The sequence below is a fragment of the Malania oleifera genome, chromosome 1 (genome assembly GCF_029873635.1).
Source record: "Malania oleifera isolate guangnan ecotype guangnan chromosome 1, ASM2987363v1, whole genome shotgun sequence".
NCBI lineage: Eukaryota > Viridiplantae > Streptophyta > Magnoliopsida > Santalales > Ximeniaceae > Malania > Malania oleifera.
This window is the reverse complement of record NC_080417.1, coordinates 51,144,425-51,162,981: the sequence shown is the minus strand read 5'-3', so window position 1 is coordinate 51,162,981 and position 18,557 is coordinate 51,144,425. Positions and strand designations below refer to the sequence as shown.

Below are 18,557 nucleotides of genomic sequence, written 5' to 3'. Positions count from 1 at the left end.
GAAGATTCCCTTATGCAAAATCCATCACAAGAACCATACTTACTAAAAAACAAAAAACCATAAAAAGAAATTAAAAGCTATAAATTAGTAATCTATTTGGTTAATATTTATAAAATTATTACAAATAAAAAAAACTTAATTAAAAAATAGCTCATTTTCATTTTTAAAGCAAGTAATATTAAGAACAATATTATTGAAATAATAAAATTACAAATAATGCACATAAAGATTACTATAATAACAATTATATTTATTATATTTATTTTACTTTTGAATTTAACTTTACAATAAAAATTTTATTGGGCATGACAATTGAAAAGTAGTAAGCTATTTTTTAAAATTTATTTATATTTTATTTTAATTATATTTTAATTCATATGATAATTTAATTTTGATTTTAATATAAAAGTGTATAAAATGAATAATTTAATCTAATTTTTTTTTTGTAGATATTAAATTTTTTTATAACAGGCTGCCAAAACAACTCAAAATCATAAAATCTACTTTTCAATTTGGTGGCAAACTGTTAAAAATCAACAATAGAAATAAAAAATCAACAAAATAAACAAATGTATTTTTGATCTAGGAACGAAAAATTTGTGTTGTGGGTTCCTAGATATGTATATATTGTTGTATTTTTGGAGATTGTATACAAATACAGTATCTTGGAATGTAGTTGACTATGGTATTATGTATTTTATGGTTATGAGAATGTGACTTACATTTACTGCTGCTTAAGTTTCTGCTGTGAATGTCAGATGTGTCCCTGTTACCCACGTGTTCGGGTTGACTATATTAATAAATATATTTTACTATATGATAAGATAAGCAGGTCGCTACAATATATATATATATATATATATATATATATATATATATATGCACATATAATTTCCATTTTAATTGGCTGAATTACAAAATTACTGGCTTAATCTATTCCCTTTACCTGGTTTCCTGAACTACGCCTGTAGGGATCCCGAAATTATACCCGCAGCGCTCACCCGAACCCTAAATTCATGAACCCTAATTTATCAATATCACCCCAAATAAAATATCATTTTTTTCCACATTTCCTAAACTCATAAGCTTCAAATAAATAATTAAATTCCAAAAAATTACAAATTTGCTTAATTCTCATAACCTTACCCTAATTTTGGAGTGGTGCTAAAAATCCTCATTGCTCTCTAGCTCAAATCCCTCACCTTATTTAGTAAGCCTTCAGGTTATGTATATAGGTAAAGTCTCCAAGAATAGGGAAGGTTACCTGTCCATACAAGTAGTTTCCCTCTACTATAGTACCAAACTGAAAATACTAGGGCACTCGTCTTTCTCAACAACTTCTTGGCAGAAAATTCTACCTTACCATAAATATATATATAATTAAATTAATATACCATTTATTTTATCAGACCACATTCTACACAAACTATCCACATAGGAAAACACTATCCACACAGGACTCTCATTCATACAAAGTACACGGTCCACACAGAACTGGTCCACACAAGACTAACATCTTCAAAGAATACATGGTCCCCACACAGGACTGGTCCACACAAGACTAACATCTTTACAGAATACATGATTCACACAAGATTGGTCCACATAGGACTAACATCACACAAAAATATATTGTGACCCACACAGGCACCACTAACCACCAGTACCAATCCTCATGACCTACCCATAGTATATCAGTAAAACAACCTTCTCAGGCCTGCCAATGTTCTAGCCCAATATATAATGATAATATATGAACTCCTCGGGCTTGCCAATATATATCGTGATTACATCTAAACAATATAACGAACATCTCAAGCCTGCCAACATTATATTGTGATACACACGAATAACCACACAAAATGATTCATATACACACATCACATTTTTTTTTTGTCACACAACAATCTCAAGCAGCAGTATTCTCAAACAATCATTATTCACAAATAGCTGTACTCACAACTAACCAATATTCACAATCCAACAATATATTTCATCATTCTGTACTCACATCGTCCAATTAAATTGTGAAAGTTGTATTCTAGCCACACAATTTCTTTTCCATATATATATATATATATATAAAGTCAATATTTTCCAAATGTCCAACTATTCAAATAAATTATACCTATATATATATATATATATATATATATATATTTTGTATACCCAAAATAACTGGTTTAAAATTTAATAAAAACCTTATATAATTAATTCCCCTTACCTGGTTTCCTAAATTACGCCCACAAAAACTCCGAAACGACGCCTGCGGCACTCACTCGAATCCTAATTCAAAAACTCGTGTTTATCAACCCAAATCTCAATAGAACTCTATTTTATCATTCCATAAACCCTATATGCTCCATATTAACCATTAAACTAACATTTAATACCCTTGCCTTAGTTTTGGGATGGTATTCCGGAACCCCAAATTAGAAATTTGCTTTACCTAAGTTGTAGAAAATCTTCACAGGAATCCAATGGTGGTTCCTGATCGTTGAAATGAGACTTAACGGAGCCGGAATCAACGATGGAAGGTTGGAGGGTCGTGGGTTTGCATGAGGGAGAGGAGAGATTTTTGTTTTGATTTTTCAAATGGCTCTCGATTGTTTATAGTTTCAACTTTGCTGACAAAACGTAAAACGTAAACCATGGGCTATAATTATAAAATATACTTGGTAACCAAGACATTAACCTATTTTGTCTGGAGGCATTTCTTTTAAAGCTTTAGATGATTGCCCATAAATTGGATTTTATAATCTGTACTCACCTAAACAGAGCAGGAAAGCATGTTTTGACAAGAACAAACTAACAAATTTTCTTAGAAAAAATCAATGGATTCTACCATACACATCAAACAAGAAGCAACCAATGGGTTACAGGTACTGTATTCACCTAGATATTTCTGATCGCAGACTCTTCACCACAGCCTCCATTTCCGAATAACCTGAAAACCCCAACGAATTGATTTCAAAGGAATCAAGCTCATAATGACATATACAAAGCCTCAAATTGATCTTTGTTTCCTGCACCACCAAAAATAAAAATATATATAAATTTCCGTTATGGGCTGTTTGGTTACTTGTAGAACAAAAGAAAAAATAGATCTTGTATCTTCTGTTTATATTTCCTAGATTCCAAAATTATATATAGAATCGTATGAACTAAACCAAATATATGCACTTGTTAACAAACACAATCAACTCGCGGGGTTCTTGCTATGCAAACTGCAACTAGTAATAAATTGCAACTAATCAGACCATAGATATCTAATAAACAAGTTCACATGTAGAATACGAAATATTATAGTTTCTAATCTCCAAATTAGTTGCAAACCTGATTTAATTTGGATGCAGATTGGATTCAGATTATCATTGAACTAAGAAACTGGCCTTCTTTTCTCTAATTGCTGTTGTTTCTCAATCATTCATTTTTAATGCAGTGGTGTCTGGCACATAACTAGCCTCTCTGATATGCCGAATCAAATCATTCAAAACCGAACAAATCATATTGACCTTGGAATGAGCTTTGTCTCTTCCAATAAAAACATGAATCTCATTATTCACTTCAATCCAACTGCTACAATATCAACTACTACAGGCAGATCAACCACCATTTCCTTTCTCTGCATCTCCTTCAAAACTGCATGAGAGATGTGTTCAAACCTTTCACATCAAAGTCTGTTTGTTGTATCTCTAATTGTTGCGGCAAGTGTCACAAACTCATATAGGTTATTCTTTCGAATACCTTCGCCCATAATGATGTCATTGCTATCAATGATCTCAGCTTTTATTTTCATAAATCATACTTCATAGTCACGGTCAGTAATAGCAGCTACAGATAAAAGATTCCTCTTAATTTAAGGAGCATAAATGACATTTGAAAGAGTTTTACCTTGGCCATTCGTGGTTTTTAAGGAAATGGATCCAGTGCCCTCTATTGGATACTTTGCATTATTTCTGACGATCACATTCATAGGTTCATGTAGAGGCTTAAGGGAACCATACGAGTCCTTTTTACTAGTCATGTATCAGGAAGCTCCACTGTCAAGTACCCATGAGCAATCTCCTGGTACTGTTTGAGCAGTTGAGCACATTTCTTCTGTAACCATGAAAAGATCTAATTCTGGTTCAGCATAATTTGCTACCTGTCTGACATTCCACATGGGCTTCAACGTGCTGTTCTTTTCATCGTGGATACGCTTTCTACAATCCTTGGCTGCATGCCCTTTTTTGTTGCAATAGTAGCATGTACCAGAAAATTTCTTGTTATTCTTTCCCTTCTTCTTTTCAACATTATTGTCCTTGCCTTTGATTTGCACGGTGAAAGCACAATTGCTTTCATTTTCTCTGGTTCTCAGTCTCATCTCCTCCTTTAGCAGTAAGGCATAATTCCTCAAAGGTTAGTGCAGGAGTTCTAATCTGTGTGTTAAGAATAGTTACCAAACTGTCATATTTTGATGGCAGCACTCAAATACATCTTCGAGCTAACTCCTCACCGGTCTTTGCTATGCCCACTGCCGTAATCTGATCACACAGATTTTTGATTCTGGTGATGAATACTTTTGCTAATTCTCCGTCATGTAGCTTTTTTGCAGCAAGTTGATTCTCCAAACTCTGAATGTGTGTCTAGTTCATTGTTTCATATTGATTCTTCAGACCATTCCAAGCATCTACGGCCTTGGATGTATGTTGGATCAACGTAAGTATAGAATCGGATACACTTGTGACAATAGCACAAAGTGCATCTACATTCCACCTCTTCCATGCTTTGACGAGGGTAGCATCTGGAGGGATGATAACCTTAGGATTGGTAGGATCAGGCGTGCCAATCGGTTCTGGATCCATACCTTGAGCTATATCAAGTAGTTCATATGAATCCAGAATAGCACTCATCTTGAACTTCCACAAAGTGTAGTTTGTGCCGTCTAACTTTCCTTCTGTGAATGCTAGTGGACGTATCCGAAGTGGTGGTGGAGATGCAGTAGCTGAAGATGAAGTTCCTACCATTGCAACATCTTAACAATTATAGTTGTTTCTTCTTAGTAGCCTTCATCTTTGATACCATGTAGAATAACAACACCAAGATCTTTTTTGAAGAAACGATTGAAGAAATAACACAAAATTTTATTACAACAATCAGATTACAATAATTTGTCCAACCATGCACTCACTAAATAAGCTTCAATGGAGAAAGGACAACAAATAGAAAAACAAAAGAGGACACAATCTTGCAGTCGAGATGTGTGTAATGCTCCAATGGGGTGATCTTATTTATAGCCTCTGGTTCGTGGAAGAAGCACATGGGTGGCTCACCTACCATGGTAGGTGGTGATAGCTCACCTACCATGGCCGAATTTGATATTAGTGGCCGACTTTGACATTAGTGGCCTTCTTTGACATTAGTGGCCGACTTTGACATTAGTGGTCGTCTTTGACATTAGTGGCCGTCTTTGACATAATGTGCCCACTGTTCACACTAGATAGGTCATACCATCTCGAGGGGGGGGGGGGGTTTACCCCCATACCCCCCCCCCACTAGGGGCACTGCCTTTGAACCCCTGTGCCACAGAGGGGAACGTCTTCTGTCTTCGTAGTACCATTGCGGTGTATCGCTTCAACCTCATCTACCATACGTCAAGTAAGTGTGACATAAATTATTACTAATCCTCACAAATGAGCCTATATATATAGGCAGAGGTAAAATTATAATCGTTTAGGACCTATAGGGAATTCTTAGAAAAGTTTAAAAGCACTTAGGAAATATTAACCCCATTTAATAAATTTAACCTTAATTAAAAACTTTTTAACTCGGTGAGGTTTGAGTGGCTGAGTTGTGGTTCGGTCACCCAAACAAACACAAGAATAAAAGCTATTAAAATCAGTTTGGTCGCCCGAGTTCAAGGTCGGTGGCCTGAATCAAAGTCAATAGCCTCTGTTTGTAAATTCGAGTGCCCGGTCATAAGTTCGGTAGCCCGAAATCGTGTGTTCGGTTGGCTGGGGCTAAATTTGAACTAAACAGCCCGATCACCCAAGTTGGTGGAATGTCCCTTTCAAAGGGTTTGGATGCCTATGGAAGGTGTGCAAAAAATATGTTCGGTCGCCCAAGAGCCTAAGTCAACTGTTAACTTCTCAACAGTTTGGGCGCCCGAGGAGTTTTGACTCCTGGGATTTGGTCGCCCAAACTCTCTCAAATTCCTTAGAAATATTCAATTAAGTGCATTTTTGACACTCCTGTATTTTGTATGATATAAGTGCATGAGTATTGGGACCTAGAGTCATACTAGGGTCTTACTGAGGCCATTTTTGAGATAGTCTCACAAATCTGGCATCGGTCAATCGAAGGTTGATCGAAGGGTGCCTTAAGGTCATTTGGTCCCTATGATCATTCTACGGTTATTTTGAACTTACGAATACCTACATGCACGACATGCAGAGGTTATTACAGACAAATATATATTATTACAGATTAATATAAAAATGAATGCAAATACAATTGAAAATAGGTCTTCATTCCTTTTGCTTCTCCAAACGCCATCATACGGTGTGAGCATTAAGTTCTTTATGACATCAACTGTACCTTTACCATCCATGCATGCAAAGAATTAACCCTATTCATAAGCTCAGTACACAAGTAAGATACATATGCTTTGTCAGCATTAAAAATAGGGATCAGACTTAAACATCCATGCATGCAAAGAATTAACCCTATTCATAAGCTCAGTGCACAGGTAAGATACATATATTTTGTCAGCATAAAAAATAGGGATCAGACTTAAAAAGTCAATAATGACCTAATTTATTTTCCCTTTAGTGAACTTTTCTCATTAAATATTAAATGTTATTATATTTTATGAGTAAGCACATGACTAATCATGTGTTGGCATATGCATATATGCAAATAGAGTATTGTGAGCATATGTAATGCCGTAAACATGCGTGACTATTTGCACATTTATGAATTAGATCTTGTATTAGGCTAGTTGAATTAAACATTTACTCGTTTTTTTGCACATTTATGAATTAGATCTTGTATTAGGCTAGTTGAATTAAGCATTTGCTTTTCCTGCCTTTAAGTTAAGCTTAAATCATAATTGTTGCACATCAGACGACATTATAATAATATACAAAGTCTAGCACATAATATTTGTTACAAATTTAAACTTGATGACCACCGTTAAAGTTCAATTACAATTAATGAAATTTATGTTATCTAATCTACTTTAATTTTACTTATATGATAATCAAGTCAAACTTAAAGATAATAATTCATAAATTTAATGCAAGTTTTTCCTATAAATTTTGTCATAGTAAATATTCTAAATATTTAAGTAAATACTCAAATTCAATATAATTTTTAGAAATTAGGGAGAATGAGAGTTGATCTCTTTAAAATTGTTCTTGAATTATTTTCCCCACGGAGTAGGGGGAGCTTTTGGGAAACCGTTTCCCATATCCCCACCAAGGAACGCTACTCGTTTGACGTTTCCACGTTGACTTTGAATAGAATAGCCTCCCAAACACACAAACTTGGAAGCAAAGTGAATGTGACATTGAACCGCCCAGGGCCCGGCCCAACGTCTAAGGCTCACATCTAGACACGTGTCATATTATCATCCGTCGATCTCTGCCTTCGAATATTGCCCGAAACGTCAACGGCGAAGCCACCAACCACACCAGAAGTCGATGTCATGAACGTGGCACGTGGGCCCCCCTCCCCACACACTCGCACTCTCTCTCTCTCTCCCCGCTTTTGGTGGCACCAGACTGCCACGGTTTTTCCGTCGGTTTCGTCTTAACTCGGACCGCGACATTTTCACACTGGGAAAAAAATCAAAGAATAGACAGACTGATACGACTCCTTCAGGTGAGAACGCGTCGATCCTCATCATCAAAACGCTAACCCCGGCCTCCCAATTTCAACTCTTCTTCTCTTCTTCCTCCAAAATTCTTCTTTTCTTTTCCTTCCTAGGGTTCTAGTATGTCCTTTGGAAGTTCAAAGTTGTGATTTCTGCTCTGTAGTTGATTCAACTTTGATTCTTGAAATGTATCCGTGTGGGTTCATTGCCATGTTTTTTTTGGTGGTTTTGACGTTGATTTGGGGTCCGCAGAGTAGCTATGGCTTCGGGAGGGTCGGGTTCGACATGTACCACCGGTTCTCGGACCCAGTCAGGGAGATCCTGCCTGCCGACGGCTTGCCGAAGTTCGGTACTCTGGAGTACTACGCTGCCATGGCCCACCGCGATTTGATTTTTCACGGTCGGAGGCTCGCCGGCGATGGCCATCCGACGCCTCTCATTTTCGCCGGTGGGAACGTGACTTACCGATCCAGTCTCCTGGGACAGTACGCCTTCTGCCCCTTCTTTGCTTATCCATTGTTTCCAAGTACTAGGATTTGCAATTTGCTAGATTTTATATTTTAAATTTCGATTTTTATATAATTGAGTTATTACTTTTTTGAACACTTCACTAAGAATTTATAAATTTTATTTTAAAATAATGATAAAAAGTTATTATTAAAAGAGATGCTGATGATGATGATGATGATGATGATGATAAATGAGAAAAGTGAGGCCGGGTGGCACTGGGTAATAAAAGTTATTATTGATAACGATGATGATCAACGGCGAGCCAAACTCCAGTTTTATTGGATTCTTTTTAGGAAGAGTGAGAAACAGTGAAGAGGGTTTTTAAACGTTGATATTAATTTAGGAAAAAAAATTTTAATTGATATAAATACGCTTTGAAAATTTCCTAAATTTTCTATCCATAGAATGAACTTAAATTAAAACTATTTTAAATTCATTTAACAAATGAAAATGCCTTCTTGAAATGCCCCCTATTCAAACGGGGCCTAGTTTTAGAAAATGGTTTATTTATTTATTTATTTAAATCCAATTGTTCTGTTTTCCAGTACACAAAATGTATAGCTCTGTGTAAGTTAATTGTCCCGTGGGATTTATTAATTTTAACAGCTATACAATGGAATTAAGTTGGTTTTTTCCCCCAGAAAATAGAGGAAAAATTCTGACACTAAAATTTGGGACTTGTTCAGGTGTAGAAAACAGTTTTCATTTTTCATTTTTTAATTTTTCAAAGAGTTAAAATCAAACCTGCTTATTTTTAGGTTTGCAACTTTTGTATGAAAAGAACTGGAAAACAAGAAAATTTTTTTTGACACCATTCACTTGTGAAAAATAATGGTATATAATTTTTCAAATAAATACAAAAATGGCTTCTTGTTTTCAAATTTTGTAAATTGTGTAGGAAAATTGGAAACCATATTTTTATTTATTCTTTGATTTTTAATTTCTTACATAATTTTAAAAAATTTAAAATGAGGCATTATTTTTGTAATTATTTAGAAATCTAGAAATAAAAATGAAAATTCTTTTCCACAAGTAAACAATTCCTTTATTTTCTACCTTTTTAATATAAATCCTGGATAGATGAAAAATAAGCTGACATTTTTATATTATTTGGAAACTGGAAATGTAGAAATGAAAAAATGATTTTCCACAACAAAACAGGCCCCTGAGTTTTAATTTTCATCTGCTTCTTTGAATTTTTGTTTTGATATTTTTTTTAAAATTTTGTACAAAATGCTATATTGTTTCAGTTTGCATTATGCCAACATCTCAGTCGGTACACCCAGTTTATCATTTCTTGTAGCACTCGACACTGGCAGTGGCTTGTTGTGGTTACCATGTGATTGTACCAGTTGTACACGCTCCTTGAAGACATCAATTGGAAATGTATGTTTTTTCTTTAATGTTTACATTTCACCATAAATTATTATAACTTTTTGGGCTAATATAGTCAAGTAATAGCTATTTTTTCAATTGTAATATAGAATCTGTTCAGAGATATTTTAAGATGTTAAAATGCAAACACAACAATGTCAACAACAACCATGTCTGGAGGTCCACTGGATTGACTGCATGAATCATCTTTCGCACGATCTAGGGGCAAATCCCTCTGACAAATGAAGGATTGTCAAATCCTTGCTCACTATCTCAATCCAAGTCATTCTAGGCGTAATCGTCCTACTCCTATCACTAACATTAACTAGCGTAGTCCTCTTCACGAGCATGTTATTTTGTCCACTTTGCAAGTGTCCAAATCTTTATAATTATCGTCCTTTATCTTGTTTTCTATAAGTGCTACATCTAACTTACCGTGCATGTATTTGTTTCGTAATTTTTCTTTTTTTTAGAGTTATATCACTCATCCGCCTCAGCACTACCATATTGGAAACTTTTACTTCTTCGTATGTTCCTTTTTAGCTGCCCAACTTTCTTATCCATATTAGATAGTCTTATAGTCATCCCATTAAAGTTGTCTTTGTAATTTTAAAGGTATTTTACTATCACCCAACACATAGTCATCCCATTAAAGTCGTCTTTGTAATTTTAAAGGTATTCTACTATCACCCAACAAACCCTTTTTCATTTTTCCAATCTTATTTTACTCTATGTATCACATTTGCTTCAATTTCTTCTTTAACGTGCATAATAGATCCAAAGTCAACTAGTGCTACTAATTTTTTGATGATCAAATATAATCTTTTCTTAAACATTCTTCCTAAAATGACTAGAATTACATTTCATTATCATAATTCAAATTTTTTTTTCTCATTAGTTGGATGTGTGCAGGGGTGATGTTATCTTGGATTCTTGTTTGATAGCATGACTTGCATCTAAGATCAATGTTTTTTTCCCTAATCCTTATGCCAAGTAGGATGCCTGTAAACCTATGATGGAGGGGTTTGACTAGAATCCCATTTCCGGGATTAGGTGTCTTTCTTGGAAGACCATTTGAGGAGGAGGAAGTGAAGGCTACAGTGTTAGGATGGCTAGGGTTAAAGCTCCAAGTCCTAGTGGGTTTAACATGAATTTTTTTCAAAGATTGTTGGGATGTGTTTAAGGGGAACTTGTTGAAGGTTTTTAATGAATTTGACTGGAATTTGCGTAAGAGCATTAATTCCACTTTCACCACTTTGTTGCTTGAGAAGAGTAGATCAATCAAGATTGCTGATTTTAGACCTATACCATAGTTTCAAGTGCGTAAGATTGTTGCGAAAGTGCTAGCTAATAGGTTGAATGTCGTGCTTGATAATACTATTTCTAAGGCTCAAAAGTGCATTTGTGTGGCTAGGCAGATTATGGATGCTAATTTTGTTGCTAATGGGGGCAGTGGGGGATGTTCGAAGGAGAAAGGAGAGGGGGATTATTTTTAAATTGGATTTTGAAAAAGCTTATGATAGAGTTGGTTGGAATTTCTTGAATAAGTTATTTGTTGGAAGGGCTTTGGGGAAGAGGTGATGTTCTTGGATGATGTTTTGCATGTCCAATATGTTCGTTTCTGTTGTAGTGAATGGTGAACCTAAATCTTGGTTTAGTGGGGGTGTAAGACAAGGGGATCTGCTCTCCCCTTTTTTGATTGTGTTAGTGGTTGATGTTTTGTGTTGAATGGTCGATAGGGTGGTGGATAAGGGGTTGGTGAAAGCTTTAAAAGTGGGGAGGGAAAGGGATGATGTTTCTCATCTTAAATTTGCCAATGATACTATGTTCCTCTTAGGTGATCATAGCTCTTATTATTATTATTATTATTTTTTTTTTGGGGGGGGGGGGGGGGTGGGGTTGGATATTTTGAGTCCCTTTCATATTTTTGAGTGGGTTTGTGAGCTTGTAATAAACTTGGGTTCGACTGGTGCTGATGCTATTAATCTGAGTGCCACTGGAGTTAGGGAGTTGGCCTTGTTAGCAGGTTATGGTAATTTGGATTGGTCCTTGTCTTATTTAGGGGTCCATTTGAATGGTAATCCTATGAAAAGGGTTTTCTAGGATCCAATTGTGGAGGCAGTATATAAGCATTTAGATGGTGGAAAGGTGTTATATTCATTAGGGGGTCGCTTTACATTGATTGAGGCCTGCCTTGCTAGTCTTCCTTTGTATTTCTTGTCTATTTTCAAGATTCTTTTGGGTATTGTGAGTATGCTAGAGAAAATTATAAGAGATTTCTTTTGGTTTGGAGATGGGGGAAAGGGATCCTTTGGTTTGTTGGGATGTGGGGTCATTGTCGAGTAGTTCTAAATTGGAGGGGGCTGCAGGTCATGGGAATTTGGTGTCTAAAAACATTGCCCTTTTGGTTTAATGGCTTTGACAGTTCTCCTTGGAGGATGCCTCTCTCTAGAATAGATTCATCAAAAGTAAGTTTGGATTGCATATGAATGTTTGGGATACTAAATTGGGATTAAGATATTCTTTGGAGAGTCCATGAAGGTCTATCTCTCAGATTTATTCCCTTTACATTCCTCATACTAAGTTTGTTCTAGGTGAGGGTTCTCGACTTTGTTTTTTGGGAACATATTTGGATGCATAGTGTTGGTTTGTCCATTTCTTTTCATCTTTATAAGTTGATTTGTAGGTATAAAACTGTTATTTCTTCGTTTTTGGTTTTGGATGGTCCTTGGTCTTCTTGGGATTTCCACTTTCATAGACCTCCTAGTGATAGCTTTCTTCTTTGTTTTTGGTGTTGGATAATTGTCATCTCTCCTTCAGGGGTCATTCTCGCAAATCTTTTTGTGATCTTTTGACCAATGCTCATTTATTATTTCTGCTCCATAAAACATTTTGAAGGCTAAAAGTTCCCCCAAAAGTTAAGGCTTTTATTCGGCTGGCTGTTCTTAATAGAGTTAACACCAATAATATGTTGCAGAGCTGGAGAACTTCAAAGGCGCTCTCCACATGTGTGTTTTTTTATGCTTTAACAATTCAGAAACAGCTTCTCATTTGTTTTGCACTGATTTTTTTTTTTTAATGTGGAACAAGCTTTTTGGTTTATTGGGAGAAAGTTGGGTTTGCCCGAGCTTGGTGAGGAATTGGTTGGTTATCTCTTTTCCTGGCTGTGGTAGGAAGAAGGATGCTGTTGCATTATGGAAATGTGCATTTTTCCATAGTGCTGCGGGGGTTTATTGTTGGAACATAGTGCATGGATTTTTTTCTAGGAAGAAGCTGAATATTTCTTTTTTATGGGATAAGACTCATTACTTAGCTTTTTTGAATAATGGTTTGAGGTGCTTTAAGGCACTTCACTGACATACAACAGATTGGCTATTTTCGTTGGTTCGTTTAATGTTTTTTCCTTCATTTTTTTTCCCCTACTTTTTTTTTTTTTTTTTCTGTCTTGTTGAGGAGGATTTATTGTTCTCCTTTTTTTACATTCTTTCTTTTTAATGAAATGCTTTCTTTTCTCAAAAAGAAAAAAAAATTCATTATCTTAAAACCTCTAGATTTGAAAGTTTTTTTTGATAATTCTAACTTAGATTCTACTCCACCTCTAGTTTCCTCAATCAAGAAAATATTGCCTGCAAACATCATACACAGTAGGGCCTCATTTTGGATGATCCTCAATAAGATCCATCACTGATGCAAAAAGATAAAGAACTCAAAGCAAACCCTAGATTCTCCACTTACTTAGCACTAGTCACTATTCTATTGTACATGTCACTATTCCATTGTACATATCCTTAATGGCATATATGTACCTACTACATACTCCCTTTTTTCTCTAAAACCCACAAGGTACCTTATCATAGGCCTTTTTTAGGTCAATAATGGCCAAGTGCAAGGAAATAAGTACTTGCACATTAATTATGGGATATCTACAACCTCTTTAGCTGTAGAAAGCAATTTTCTTTTTTATTTTTCAGTTTTCTAAAAAACTACAAAAATGCCGACTTCTTGTTCCAGTTTTTCATTATTTGTATTGGAAACTTGGAAAACATCTTTTAACTGTGTTAGAAGAGAATATGTTATTTTATTAATTAGGTTGTGTTAATGGGGGTATTTTTGTCCTTAAGACTTTATTATTATTATTATTAATTATATACGAAAGGGCAGACTTGGAGCTGTACATAAGACTCCAGGAAACTGCTGCCTAGTTTTTCCTTGTCTGTCTCTTCTTCTCCTCGTCTCTTCTCTTCTTGTCTCCTCCATATCTAACTTTACAACATAGTATCAGAGCACTGATCTCCTTCAAATCTGATTTATTTGAATTGAGTTTCATGCTCTTTTTCCCTTTTCCTCCTCTTATCCTACCCTAATCAGTCCTGAAAACTGATTTTCTGGTTGGTTTGAGAGTTGTTAAGGGCACCTTTTGTCTTGGTTACGTTGTGCAGCATTCTTGGTAGGAAGCTGTGTGTTTTCATGGTGATTTGCTGATATGAAGTAAGTTATACTCTGTTTCTACTTTCTAGTAAGATGCTGATGCTGTTGCTGTTCCTGTTCCTCTGTTCTACGGGCTGCTATCAGTTGTACTCTGGTCGTGGTTTGCTGATGATGCTGTTTTGATGTCGTGTGTTCGTGATTGATTGCTTGCAATCTTGTATCAATTGTTGGTGGGTTTCCATTGCTGTTCAAAGACTTATTTTCTGCTCTTGCCTGCATTCATTTTCAGTTGCTGCCAGCCATAATGCATGTAGCTGCAGCCAGATAGTTTATTAAATGGCTGCAGTATTTTGTGGGGTCTGCCCCGTTCTTTGTGGTTAAGCAATTATCGTAAGGTATTGGAAGGTCAGTTCTATTGTCATGGCTGCCTCTTGTTAGATTACCACTTTATCTAAAAGCTTAAGCTGTTAGGTTGTGGGCCAACAATGTATATCAAGCTTTAACACTCCCCCACATGTGCAGTCTGACAACACGTGGAGAGATAAACACATGATAAATAGCACCCATAATAAGGAATGCAATATTTCTTTTTTTAAATTACGGGCAACAAGACTAGAACCTAGGACCTCCTGGTAACCAGTTCTGATACCATGTTAGATTACCACTTTACCTAAAAGCTTAAGCTGTTAGGTTGTGGGCTAACAATGTATATCAAGCTTTAATACCTCTTGAAGTTATGACTTTTGGAAGGTTCTGGTTTTATTTTTGAGGTCCTAAAAGTGCTGTTTTGTGCTAGCGTGTCCTGGTTGATTTCTTCTCAAGATCCTTCTCACAATAATTCAGACATGGATATTGCCTCTTAACTCTAGTAGGGGAAGTTGGAGGATAAAGGCAAGGTTTGGATTGTGGTCATGTCAGTGATTATGTGTTAGGACAAGGAATTCATCATGGCATTTCTCGCAAATGCACACATTGTGGTGAGGAAAATCATACCATTGAGCACTATTGTTATCTCCTTGGGAAACCAATGTGGGCCAATAGGTCTCTTGCAAAGGTCAAGTCTACCATCGACACTTCAAATGCACCTAGTCATTCCACTAGGGAGTTAAGTACATCATCTACCGTGCTTCAAAGGAGTTTAACAATCTCTTTTGCATGGTTCAAAAACTACAAACTCGGTCTTTAACATCTAGCGCTATTGTGACCCATTTAGGTTCAACCAGGCTTCTTGCCTCTTCATCTCCTTTACCTTGGGTTATAGATTTTGGTGCTTTCTCCCATATGACATGTAGCCCTAATTTGTTTGAGCCCTTGACCCCACTACTTTACACTTTGTTACTCTTGCCAATGGTTTGGTTATAGTGGTTTTTGGTTTTAACAATATTCATTTGATTCCTTCTATTCCTCGTTCATCTGTGTTATATGTGCCTAAATTTCCCCATAGCTTGCTATCAGTTAGTCCGTTCTCATAATTGTTCAGTGATCTTTCCTTCTCTTATTGTGTTATTTAGGATCTCCAAATGAAGAAGAGCATTGGTCGAGGGCTTCAGAAGGATAGCCTATGCTATTTTGATGGTGGTAATGGTGGATCAAATTCTTGTCATGTGGCTTCCTCAATTTCTACACATGGTGTTTCTCTTGATTAGTGGCGTGCTCATTTGGTTCATTCGTCCCTTCAAAGACTACAACAAGTTTTTCCTTTGTTTAAGTCTATTTCTCATTTTTCAGTATTTCATTTGTCAATTGGGATAGCATATTAGGACATTTGTTTTCATCTAGAATCAAACCTCGTAGTAAATCATTGTTTTCTCTTATTCTTTCGGATATTTGGGGTCTGTGTAGAGTCAAGAATTTGACTGGTCATCAATATTGTGTGTCCTTTGTGGATGGTTTTTCTTGTATGACATGAATCTATTTGTTAAAAGATAGGTATGAATTTTTGAATGTATTTAATCAATTCTACTAGGAAATAAAAACTCAATTTTGCATTTGGTATTCAAACTTTTCGCTCTAGTAATGCGTATGAATTTGTTCAAAACGAGCTTTAGTCTTTTTTTCTTGGCCAAATGGATTATTCATCAAACATCCTATATACATACCCCTTTTCACGATGGAGTAGCTAAATAAAAAGAAATTGACATCTACTTGATAGAGCTCAATCTCTAGTCCTTCATATGCATGCTCCAATGACCTTTTGGACTGATGGTCTTCTAATAGCCTATTTTCTGCTCGACGACCTAAAGTATCCTAAGGAGACAAATTCCCTTCTTCATCGTGCACCCATAAACATTCATATTCTCTGTTGTGTCTCATGTCTTTGGGTGCACATGTTGAAAACCAAGGTGTAGTCCCAAAAGGGTGGGTGAATTGGATTTAAAAATTTTCTTTTAATTCCTTTTAAGACTCCTTAACCTCTTTTACTTCTTTTAATGAATTCTTTACTTCTTGTTTGATTTAGTCAAATACACAATAAATACTTAAAACAAAATTCAATCCACAACCACAATACAAGTACTTAAACAATCAAGTAACCAATCAATCAGTCAAACCAATCAATTTTCCAATCAATCACAATATCCAAGCTAAGATTCATGATTCAGCTTTTGTTTGTTTGCAGCTCTGTGGTTAATGCAAACCCTGTGATAATGAATTTTCTTTCTCAAAATGAAGTGCAATATAAAATCCGATTCTCTCTCCAAAAGCTTAGACGTTAAATAAACTTTCAGTTTAAAGTGTCTTTGGCTGTTTCACCAATCAATGTACTCCCTTACGGTTTCCGCAAAGTATGAATCAATCAACATACTCCCTTTCGGTTTCCGCAATCCCAAAAACAAATTAAGCTTATATTTATTTAATATCTAATTTTCGTAGTGTATATGATTAAAGAATTTAAAACATCCACGTAGTTCGTATATGCTGAAAGTAAAGAGAGTGAGGGAAAGAGAGAGTGAGACCATGGTTTTTACGAGGTTCGGTTTATCTCTAGCTTACGTCCTCGCCTTTGGAAAACCACCAAAGGATTCACTAAAACCAGTTCATTTGCTAGGAGGAACAACACCGTTTACGCACTCCTTCAGTAGGCTAGAGCCTGCCTCTCCAAGTGATATCCTCTCACTCGGTCACTCCTTCAATTATGCTAGAGCAGCACCTCTCTAAGTGATACCCCACGCTTAGCCAACGATTCGAACACCTCGAATCGTCCAAGAACTACAAAAGATATGAAGTAAACACTACGTACAATAGCACTCTCAAAACAGAGTAGATTAGTACAAATTCAGCTCAAAGTATTTTAACAATTTAAATACCAATAAGAAATATAATTGAAGCTTAAGGGTAGAATTCACCAAGGGTTCCTTTGTGACTGAGAAAACTCAATATGAGAACCTTAGGTTGATGTTTCAGCAACAATTCAGATGATTTCCCCCAACAAGAGTATGAGCAATAGAGAACTTTGAGAGAGATTGAGAGATTGAGAGATTGAATGCAAGTTTGCTGTGTGATTGCTTGGTGATTAATTTCTTGGGATTAAAGGAGTATTTATAGGCATTTTAGGATTAGTTTCCTTGTTCCCCAAGTTACTTGGAGTGTCCACCAAGTTTTTATAACGTTCATAATTAAAAAACTAATTTTTAAACTTTTCCTATTGGAGTTTAAAAATTCAAATCCCGTGGAGTCAGTTGGCTGGACAGGCGACTGAGTAGTGTAATTTATAGGGTCAGTTGGCTGGACAGGCGGCTGAAACCCTTTTGTCAGCCAGAAAATAAATTCAATAAATTGTCAGTCGGCTGGCTCGACCACATTCAAAAATTGTCAGTCGGCTAACTAAATTTAGTTCATTTGGTCAGTCAACTGGACAATTTATTTTACCGTTGCATTCTTGTTAGTTGGCTGACTGATCCTAGTTCATAATGGTAAGTCGGCTGGGCAGGTTTTCAACATATAATTTGTGTCAGTCGATTGAGTAAACCCAGTGTAATCTGGTCAGTCGGTTGGCCAGGTCATATTCTGGTTTTTCATTTTTTGTTTTCAAAATTAGTTTTGCTCTCTTGTTTTGATCTTTCATAAAACATTTTCCGAGATTTTAAAATAGGTCTCTAAGTCCATAAATATCCCCTAAAGAGCTTCAACAATATTTCAAAAGATATTTAAATATTAAAGTACTTACATAAAGACTTCTAAGCCATTTGATATTCTTAAACACTTAAGTCTTCATGCCTCGGTCTTCTAGTTGTCTTCAAGTTTTAAGATACTTTGAGCTTTTTATCGAGTTCTCTTTAACATCCATGCTCTCATGATCTTCGAGCTTTATTCTTTGAATCCATGCCATTTAAGCTTCATATGATCATCCTTCTTTGAAGTATAAGCTTTTAACACATTCTCTTTTGTG

At 35.7% G+C, this 18,557-nt stretch overlaps 1 protein-coding gene across 2 annotated transcripts in view; it reads left to right on the top strand.

The window, feature by feature from the left end:
* Window positions 1-7,773: 7,773 nt before the first annotated feature.
* Window positions 7,774-18,557, top strand: part of LOC131154119 (aspartyl protease family protein 1-like) — a 29,173-nt gene continuing 18,389 nt past the window's right edge. The window contains exons 1-3 of one of the 2 annotated variants that reach the window (XM_058106651.1): window positions 7,777-7,866; window positions 8,111-8,343; window positions 9,619-9,754. In XM_058106651.1, coding sequence (XP_057962634.1) covers window positions 8,144-8,343; window positions 9,619-9,754 — 336 coding nt within the window. In that variant the 5' untranslated portion in view covers window positions 7,777-7,866; window positions 8,111-8,143. Of the gene's footprint in view, window positions 8,344-9,618; window positions 9,755-18,557 lie in introns of both variants that reach the window. The other variant, XM_058106658.1, reaches the window with a different exon arrangement.